Source organism: Salvelinus alpinus, chromosome 10, assembly GCF_045679555.1.
Source record: "Salvelinus alpinus chromosome 10, SLU_Salpinus.1, whole genome shotgun sequence".
NCBI lineage: Eukaryota > Metazoa > Chordata > Actinopteri > Salmoniformes > Salmonidae > Salvelinus > Salvelinus alpinus.
In genome coordinates, this window is record NC_092095.1 from 81,572,321 (window position 1) to 81,582,944 (window position 10,624).

At 44.2% G+C, this 10,624-nt stretch overlaps 1 protein-coding gene across 1 annotated transcript; it reads left to right on the plus strand.

Moving 5' to 3' along the window:
- Positions 1 to 5,494: 5,494 nt before the first annotated feature.
- LOC139533005 (protein-lysine methyltransferase METTL21C-like) lies at positions 5,495 to 10,516 on the plus strand. Its single transcript, XM_071331153.1, has 4 exons — positions 5,495 to 5,882; positions 8,199 to 8,316; positions 9,510 to 9,755; positions 10,044 to 10,516. Exons 1-4 carry the CDS (start codon positions 5,586 to 5,588, stop codon positions 10,514 to 10,516), a joined length of 1,134 nt encoding a protein of 377 aa, XP_071187254.1. The 5' UTR covers positions 5,495 to 5,585.
- Positions 10,517 to 10,624: the final 108 nt, after the last annotated feature.

Here is a 10,624-nt window from a genome sequence, read left to right on the forward strand (position 1 = left end):
CCGTGGGCTCTGCTGCCTCAGCCATACTGTCAATATCTGACGTGTTGACCAACCGTGGGCTCTGCTGCCTCAGCCATACTGTCAATATCTGACGTGTTGTTGACCCACCGTGGGTTCTGCTGCCTCAGCCATACTGTCAATATCTGATGTGTTGACCCACCGCGGGCTCTGCTGCCTCAGCCATACTGTCAATATCTGACGTGTTGACCAACCGTGGGCTCTGCCTCCTCAGCCATACTGTCAATATCTGACGTGTTGTTCCACCGTGGGCTCTGCCTCCTCAGCCATACTGTCAGTATCTGATGTGTTGACCCACCGCGGGCTCTGCTGCCTCAGCCATACTGTCAATATCTGACGTGTTGACCCACAGTGGGCTCTGCTGCCTCAGCCATACTGTCAATATCTGACGTGTTGACCCACCGTGGGTTCTGCTGCCTCAGCCATACTGTCAATATCTGACGTGTTGTTCCACCGTGGGCTCTGCTGCCTCAGCCATGCTGTCAATCATCAATACGTCCTGCCTCAGCCTTACTGTCAATCATCAATACGTCCTGCCTCAGCCATACTGTCAATCATCAATACGTCCCGCCTCAGCCCTACTGTCAATCATCAATACGTCCTGCCTCAGCCCTACTGTCAATCATCAATACGTCCCGCCTCAGCCATACTGTCAATCATCAATACGTCCTGCCTCAGCCGTACTGTCAATCATCAATACGTCCTGCCTCAGCCATACTGTCAATCGTCAATACGTCCTGCCTCAGCCCTACTGTCAATCATCAATACGTCCTGCCTCAGCCTTACTGTCAATCATCAATACGTCCTGCCTCAGCCATACTGTCAATCATCAATACGTCCTGCCTCAGCCATACTGTCAATCATCAATACGTCCTGCCTCAGCCGTACTGTCAATCATCAATACGTCCTGCCTCAGCCATGCTGTCAATCATCAATACGTCCTGCCTCAGCCCTACTGTCAATCATCAATACGTCCTGCCTCAGCCGTGCTGTCAATCATCAATACGTCCTGCCTCAGCCATGCTGTCAATCATCAATACGTCCTGCCTCAGCCGTACTGTCAATCATCAATACGTCCTGCCTCAGCCCTCCTGTCAATCATCAATACGTCCTGCCTCAGCCATGCTGTCAATCATCAATACGTCCTGCCTCAGCCGTACTGTCAATCATCAATACGTCCTGCCTCAGCCCTACTGTCAATCATCAATACGTCCTGCCTCAGCCATGCTGTCAATCATCAATACGTCCTGCCTCAGCCGTACTGTCAATCATCAATACGTCCTGCCTCAGCCATGCTGTCAATCATCAATACGTCCTGCCTCAGCCCTACTGTCAATCATCAATACGTCCTGCCTCAGCCCTACTCTCAATCATCAATACGTCCTGCCTCAGCCATACTGTCAATCATCACTTCTATTCATAGAGTTTATCTCGACAAAATAACTTTTGTTACGACGTGATCATGAGGTAAATAAGTCGTGATCTCAACATAACAAGGGAATCATTTTTTTATTCAAATGTTCTTTTTGCACTTCCGTAGTTGTTTACATTTAGCTCATTCAATTAGATCACCAATCAGCGCAGGCAAGCTGGTGGTTTACATGGGTGATGGACAGAGCAGGCAAGCTGGTTGTTTACATGGGTGATGGACAGAGCAGGCAAGCTGGTTGTTTACATGGGTGATGGACAGTGCAGGCAAGCTGGTTGTTTACATGGGTGACGGACAGAGCAGGCAAGCTGGTTGTTTACATGGGCGATGGACAGAGCAGGTAAGCTGGTTGTTTACATGGGTGATGGACAGAGCAGGCAAGCTGGTTGTTTACATGGGTGATGGACAGAGCAGGCAAGCTGGTAATTTACATGGGTGATGGACAGAGCAGGTAAGCTGGTTGTTTACATGGGTGATGGACAGAGCAGGTAAGCTGGTAATTTACATGGGTGATGGACAGAGCAGGCAAGCTGGTTGTTTACATGGGTGATGGACAGACAAGTGTAGCCTACGGCACAAGATGCAACTGAAATTTTGCAGGTGTGGAGAGATCAAGAGAGGCTTGAGGAGCCTTGAAGCGCTGTGGGCTTCTTGTTAGGACATGCATCATCTGAATCAGGTCCACAGAATTATACCGAGTGGGAGCGGCTTCTATGGAAGAACTTTGAATGTCCTTTGAGCTAGCTAGCTAACAAGCTTGTGTGTGCAGAGCAAGCACCAGAATTAAAAACACGTCTTACCTTTTTTTGTAGTGAATAAATCCAACGTGAAACGTGATAACTTGGCCTGTAGCGTCCTTAACTGGCTTTGTAGAAGTGAATCCATTCTTCTGTAGCTAATAAAAACATCTCTCTCCCTGTCGTCTGAATCCTCATTATAATGTCCGTACAGTAGCCTATGCTTAGGAGGGGGGAGGGGCAGGTAGCCTAAACATGTATAAGGTAAAGATTTCCAGCTTGCAGGCAGACACCGGCATACGTTTCTGAGTGACAGAGTGAGGGCTTTGCGTAGGCGCTTTGTTGCGTTTTGTTGTGGGACTTGAAGAAAAAAAATGCCTGGAACGAAAAATAACGTTATTAGCCGGTTCCAATGCTTTTAAAATAACGGTTCTGTTCCGGAACAGTATGGATAACTTTCGTTTCAGGTTCCGTTTCTGTTCCTTGAAAATGTTCATTATTTTTCCGGTTTTTGGTTCTGTTCCCTGAACCGGTTCCAACCTCTGATTTTGACACCAATCTTTTTGAGAATAATTTTTATTACTTCAGAGATTCTTGAAAGACGGGACAATCAACAAAACAAAAATCTAAAATATTTTCACACACCCCTCTCATAGAAAAAAATATTATGTTCTCGAACACCGCCCGAACAAGGAGAGGCACCGACTTCGGCAGAAGTCGTGACACATACATTATTTTTACCCCTCTCCCCGACGTAAAAAATCTTTTCACACACCCCTCTCATAGAAAAAAATATTATCTTCTCGACCACAAATAACAATAACTGTCGCAACCCTGTGTTTATAAACGTGGATATCGACTTTTGCCACGTTCAATACCACGCATGTGCTACGGGCCAGAAGATTGTGAGTTCGCCGAACACCACGGACAAGCTAACTTTCCCTGCCTGTTTTCATTAGACCTACACCACGATCAGAGCTGAGGACACTGATCAGCTGGGTGGAAATCTGATTGTCAACCGTTTTAATGCACCACAACCAAAACCAAAGCATAGCGACGTTGGGCGCTTCAACGTCATGGTTTATGTTTTCGACACCACCTTCTGGATGAACGTGCAGGTTGCCTACAGGAGACTTTAGAAGTAGACTAATCAGATTAAAACACTGTGACGGGTTGTGTTTATGCCACACGTAAAAGGTAATACATTTTAAAAGTTAAATGACAAATATTATTATATATAATATTTAGGCTCTACTGAAGCGTTATGTTCGAGGTGAGACGGAACCGATCGCAAGGCCTGAAACTAACTTTTTAGCTCGAGGAGTTTTTTACCAGCCTAAATATTTTTCTGCCATAATTACACCAAAAAAACTGATGAGCATGATTTGTAATGTTTCTAAAACAATAAATGTATTACTAGTAAAAAGTAATGTGGTATATTGCCCAAATTTGTTTCATTTTTTGTGTGATTTGAGTCTTTTTAAAATATCACAGATCAGACAAAAACTGTTCAGCTGCCCCTTTAAGGACGGGAGGTTACCGTGGTAATGAGCCTGACTAGTAGCGGACTTCTCTTTGCTAGCAGTTGAAACAAACTGAAACATTGAAAAACAACCTTGCTTGTGAACAAGCCAAGAAACACTTTCAAGTAAATCCTCGTGGCAACGCTTCTAAAAAATCTGTCTTTCAGCACTTCACTCACAGCTGCTCACAGCTGCTCACAGTGCTCACAGCTGCTCACAGTGCTCACAGCTGCTCACAGTGTTCACAGTGCTCACAGCTGCTCACAGTGCTCACAGCTGCTCACAGTGCTCACAGTGCTCACAGTGTTCACAGTTGCTCGCAGTGTTCACAGTGTTCACAGTTGCTCGCAGTGCTCACAGTGCTCACAGTGCACACAGCTGCTCACAGCTGCTCACAGTGCTCACAGCTGCTCACAGCTGCTCACAGTGCCCACAGTGCTCACAGCTGCTCACAGTGCTCACAGCTGCTCACAGTTCTCACAGCTGCTCACAGCTGCACACAGTGCTCACAGCTGCTCACAGCTGCTCACAGTGCTCACAGTGCTCACAGCTGCTCACAGTGCTCACAGCTGCTCACAGTGCTCACAGTGCTCACAGTGCTCACAGTGTTCACAGTGCTCACAGTGCTCACAGTGTTCACAGTGCTCACAGTGCTCACAGTGCTCACAGTGTTCACAGTGCTCACAGTGCTCACAGTGCTCACAGCTGCTCACAGTGCTCACAGTGTTCACAGTGCTCACAGTGCTCACAGCTGCTCACAGCCCACAAGCCAGGCAGTGTTGCTGCATGAGGAGGGCTATAGGATTCCTAATTCTTCGTGCGATTACCAGCTATGAAACAAAAATGGCAGAAATGATTTGAAAACGGCTACTGCACAGTTTATTTTTTTGCCATAAATGTGCTCAAACTTGACTTTATTTTTAATTTGCAAATGCGAGTGGAAAGCTGGCACTGTGTAGACCTGATCCCTGACCCCTAACCACCCGCCAATGTGACTGATGAAATTAACATCTTTACCCGCCATTGCCAAAATCTACCCACATTTGGCGGGTGGCTGGTGTTAATTTCAGACCCTGTCCTCAGTTGCTTCATGACTCTAAAACCTAATTAAAATAAACACATTTGAACCAAAATTCATATCCTATCTTAGTATATCAGGGAGATGGAGTTGACAGTTTACGGTGATTTCAATATTGTTTGTTTAAATCTAAAATGTGTTTGTGTGTGTTTCAGATGGTTCCATCTCTAAATATAGAGTTGGGTTGGTGTGATGAAGGATTCTGGTTCTGATAAAGTCTTAAAACCTTGACTCTGTGACGACCCAGCAGGATTCTGATTCTGATAAAGTCTTAAAACCTCGACTCTGAGACTTCCTAAGATGCAGTTAGAACGATCTTCAACAAGAAGAAGAGAAAAATACTTAATTAATCCATACGAGATGGAAAACCAAGACAGAAAAGTGGAGGGTTGACCCCCAAAAACCCACTGACCAAATAAATCCAAGAACTGCAGTAGGTAGGTGATGGTTTTTGGTTTGATAAAGGATTTAAAAGTGTCCGTTTCTGCTCTCTCGTCAACTCCGCTGTGAGGCAGTTCATAAGAGGGCTGTGGAAGGCTGTCTAAGGGGGAAAGGATTTCATTACAGTACTTAGCTTTGACAGGCTGTAAGCGGGGAAAAATATGTTGTTACCAAACATGGTTCGGGGAGGGGTGAAGTTAGGGAGAAGGGGAGAGAGATAAAACTCAAGTGTTGGACGCTGTGTTTACAAAGTGTGGGAGAGACTGAGCCTGAAGAGAGAGCTGACTCTACCATTAGTAGCTAACTTGTCATTTCAACATCAATGCAGTTGATGTAAAATAATCATATCTCAGATTTTTATGGATCCTTTAGGCACAAATCACAAAGATGAGAAGGACACTGCTTTCATGAAAGTAGAGAAGGAGGAGGAGGAGGAAGATGAAGATGAGAAAGATGATAGCGAGACAACAGTGCTAGACGGTGAGGAGGAATCAGATGACAAAGCCAAGGAGACTGAACCCCAGCAGCAGCAGAAGCAGCAGGCCTGGGCCCCCACTACCTACTCCACGTTTGGTAAAGAGGTGTTCTGCTACGTAGGAGAGGAGATCAGCATCTTGGAGGCCTTGGACTCTTACGGTGCTGTCATCTGGCCAGCGGTGAGTTAGTCTACTATTTAACATGTCATTCATAGATGGATGTAGGATAACGACTAATTAATATGATGGATGATGATTGATGGTGGTGATGAGGATGGTGATGATGATTTATGAAGTTCTAACAACTATAATGATGGTTTCTATAGTAACTATGGTTGAAGTTCTAACAACTATAATGATGGTTTCTATAGTAACTATGGTTGAAGTTCTAACAACTATAATGATGGTTTCTATAGTAACTACGGTTGAAGTTCTAACAACTATAATGATGGTTTCTATAGTAACTATGGTTGAAGTTCTAACAACTATAATGATGGTTTCTATAGTAACTATGGTTGAAGGTCTAACAACTATAATGATGGTTTCTATAGTAACTATGGTTGAAATTCTAACAACTATAATGATGGTTTCTATAGCAACTATGGTTGAAGTTCTAACAACTATAATGATAGTTTCTATAGTAACTATGGTTGAAGTTCTAACAACTATAATGAAGGTTTCTATAGTAACTGTGGTTGAAGTTCTAACAACTATAATGATGGTTTCTATAGTAACTATAGTTGAAGTTCTAACAACTACAATGATGGTTTCTATAGTAACTATGGTTGAAGTTCTAACAACTATAATTTTTTTATTTTTTTTTATTTAACCTTTATTTAACCAGGAAGGGCTCATTGAGATTTAAAATCTCCTTTTCAAGAGCGTCCTGGCCAAGACAGGCAGTACCAAGTCATTACAAAAATTACAGACAAACAACATGAAAAACTACAAGTAATCTAGTAAAAACCATAGAATTCACAAGAGTATAACAAAATCAAAAACAGCAAATTAAAAACATTGACAGGTCAGGGAATCAGTCTCAAGATCATTCATCAGTGATTTAAAAATACCAAATCGGGACAAGTTCTTCCAGTTTAAAAGTATTTTGTAAGTCGTTCCAAGACGATGGCGCAGAGTACATAAAAGACCTTTTACCAAATTCAGTTGGGACATTTGGAACAGTTAGCAGGATAAAGTCCAGCGAACGAAGAGAGTACCCACCACATTTCTGAACAATAAAAATGCCAAAATAAAAAGGTAGTAAACCCAAAATGGCTTTGTGAATAAAAGTATACCAGTGACTGAGCCTACGAGTGACTAGAGAAGGCCAGCCAACCCTGGTATACAAAGTGCAGTGGTGCGTAAGGGTTTTGCAGTTTAAAATAAATCTCAAAGTGCCATGGTAAAGGGTATCAATTGATCTCAAACACTGAGCGGAAGCATTCATATATAAAATATCCCCATAGTCTAGTAAAGGCATAAATGTAGCTGATACTAGCCTCCTTCTGGCTTCAAAAGAAAAACAGGCCTTATTCCTGAAATAAAATCCCAATTTCAGCTTCAATGTTTTTGTAAGTTGTTGAATATGCAATTTAAAAGAGAGGCCGTCATCAATTAAAATTCCAAGATATTTATATGAGGTTACAACCTCAATCTCCTTGCCCTGACAGGTAGTAATAGGTGAAAGGTTCAGAGGTCTATTTCTTGTTTTAGAAAACACCATTAGTTTAGTTTTGTCAGTATTGAGGATAAGCTTCAATTGACACAAGGTATGTTGAACAGTATAAAAAGCAGTTTGCAAGTTCTGGAAAGCTTTTGTAAGAGACGAGGCACAACAGTAAAAAACAGTATCATTAGCATGAAAATGAAGTTAATAATGATGGTTTCTATAGTAACTATAGTTGAAGTTCTAACAACTATAATGATGGTTTCTATAGTAACTATGGTTGAGGTTCTACCAACTATAATGATTGTTTCTATAGTAACTATGGTTGAGGTTCTACCAACTATAATGATGGTTTCTATAGTAACTATGGTTGAGGTTCTACCAACTATAATGATGGTTTCTATAGTAACTATGGTTGAGGTTCTACCAACTATAATGATGGTTTCTATAGTAACTATGGTTGAAGTTCTAACAACTATAATGATGGTTTCTATAGTAACTACGGTTGAGGTTCTACCAACTATAATGATGGTTTCTATAGTAACTATGGTTGAGGTTCTACCAACTATAATGATGGTTTCTATAGTAACTATGGTAGAAGTTCTAACAACTATAATGATGGTTTCTATAGTAACTACAGTTGAAGTTCTAACAACTATAATGATGGTTTCTATAGTAACTACGGTTGAGGTTCTACCAACTATAAAGATGGTTTCTATAGTAACTATGGTTGAGGTTCTACCAACTATAATGATGGTTTCTATAGTAACTATGGTTGAGGTTCTACCAACTATAATGATGTTTTCTATAGTAACTATGGTTGCCTTCAGGCGTTGGCTCTGTGTCACTACCTAGAGACCAACGTTGAGCAGTTGAACCTGGAGGACAAGGCAGTGCTGGAGCTAGGAGCAGGCCCTGGCCTAGTGTCTATTGTAGCCACACTCCTAGGTGAGTCTGGACATTACATTCACTCATATTGTACATCTGAGGAGATCGGAGAGGTGTAAGTAATATGGAAACATTTATACCTAGCCTATCAAGGTGGCTAGCCAGGTGGAGGAGGTCCTAGCCAGGTGGAGGAGGTCCTAGCAAGGTGGAGGAGGTCCTAGCTAGGTGGAGGAGGTCCTATCAAGGTGGAGGAGGTCCTACCAAGGTGGAGGAGATCCTATCAAGGTGGAGGAGGTCCTATCAAGGTGGAGGAGGTCCTACCAAGGTGGAGGAGATCCTATCAAGGTGGAGGAGGTCCTACCAAGGTGGAGGAGGTCCTAGCAAGGTGGAGGAAGTCCTAGCAAGGTGGAGGAGGTCCTATCAAGGTGGAGGAGGTCCTACCAAGGTGGAGGAGATCCTACCAAGGTGGAGGAGGTCCTACCAAGGTGGAGGAGGTCCTACCAAGGTGGAGGAGGTCCTATCAAGGTGGAGGAGATCCTATCAAGGTGGTTAGCAAGGTGGAGGAGGTCCTAGCAAGGTGGCTAGCCAGGGAGGAGGAGGTCCTAGCAAGGTGGAGGTCCTATCAAGGTGGAGGAGATCCTATCAAGGTGGAGGAGGTCCTAGCAAGGTGGCTAGCCAGGTGGAGGAGGTCCTAGCAAGGTGGCTAGCCAGGTGGAGGAGGTCCTAGCAAGGTGGAGGAGGTCCTAGCAAGGTGGAGGAGGTCCTATCAAGGTGGAGGAGATCCTATCAAGGTGGAGGAGGTCCTGTCAAGGTGGAGGAGATCCTACCAAGGTGGTTAGCAAGGTGGAGGAGGTCCTACCAAGGTGGAGGAGATCCTACCAAGGTGGTTAGCAAGGTGGAGGAGGTCCTACCAAGGTGGAGGAGGTCCTAGCAAGGTGGAGGAGGTCCTAGCAAGGTGGAGGAGGGCCTGTCAAGGTGGAGGAGGTCCTGTCAAGGTGGAGGAGGTCCTATCAAGGTGGAGGAGGTCCTGTCAAGGTGGAGGAGGTCCTGTCAAGGTGGAGGAGGTCCTAGCAAGGTGGAGGAGGTGCTATCAAGGTGGAGGAGGTCCCGGCATTCTATACCACTTACACCTATCCAACCTTTTCAGATCTGCATGGTGTCCTCGGCACTAGACGACTAGAGGCTAGGGGTTGATTTGGTACTGGCCACCTGTGTGTCTGTTAGTTGATTAACAGAGTGCTTCCTGTCCCCAGGTGCCTGGGTCACAGCTACAGACCTACCAGAGATCATAGGTAACCTGAGAGCCAACCTGCTCCGTAACACAAGAGGGCGCTGTAGGTACACTCCCCAAGCTGCAGCTTTGTCCTGGGGTCCTGACGTGGAACGCACCTACCCCAGATCCGTCTATCGCTATGACTACGTGCTGGCGGCTGACGTGGTGTATCACCATGACTACCTGGAAGAGCTGCTGTTCACCATGAGATACTTCTGCCGTCCAGGTTGATTGATTGATTGATTGGTTGATTGGTTGGTTGGTGGATTTATTGATTGAACAGTTTAAAAAATCCCAGAATATTTTATTCATTTTTTATTTCACCTTTATTTAACCAGGTAGGCTAGTTGAGAACAAATTCTCATTAACAACTGCGACCTGGCCAAGATAAAGCAAAGCAGTGCGACACAAACAACAACACAGAGTTACACATGGAATAAACAAGCGCACAGTCGATAACACAATATAACACATGAAAGCATTAAATTAGGCTTATTTCTCATGTGATCTTCAGGAACCACTCTGATCTGGGCCAACAAGGTCCGCCTCAAGACAGACCTGAGCTTCACAGAGAACTTCCAGAACACCTTCAACACCACACTGCTGGCTGAGACTGGAGAAGTAAACATATTCATGGGCACGTGTCGAGAAACAGAGGAGGAACCAGAGCTGGTCCCAGGAAAACAACAGGAAGAGGAGGAGGAAGAACATGTCACAGAGCGTTTACAGGAGGAGGAAAATGGTTTAGAGGAAAAGGAGGAAGAGTTTAAGGCAGATGAAACAACTGAGAACGAGGAAGAAGACGAGACACAGAAGAAAGGACTGAAAGAGGAGAACAAGGACAGAGAAAACCAGGAAGACTCTCAGGATTGCAGAGACGATGAAGAGCAGCAGAATTCTGCTGGCTCACATTCTACCTCCGAATCAGAGCTTGGGGGTCTTGGTGAGCATCCAACCTACTGTAAATATACTAATTATAAGTTCTGAAAGGCCAGGAGGGGATCTCATTGTGTTGTTGAATTAGTTTAGTTTATTAGGATCCACATTAACTACTGCACATGCAGCAGCTACACTTCATGGATTCACTTGTGGTCT

Coding starts and splice junctions, on each gene's coding strand:
- LOC139533005 (XM_071331153.1), top strand. CDS start 5,586: ATGGATCCTTTAGGCACAAATCACAAAGATGAGAAGGACACTGCTTTC. Junction 8,317..9,509: donor TATTGTAGCCACACTCCTAG/GTGAGTCTGGAC, acceptor TCCTGTCCCCAG/GTGCCTGGGTCACAGCTACA. Junction 9,756..10,043: donor GAGATACTTCTGCCGTCCAG/GTTGATTGATTG, acceptor TGTGATCTTCAG/GAACCACTCTGATCTGGGCC.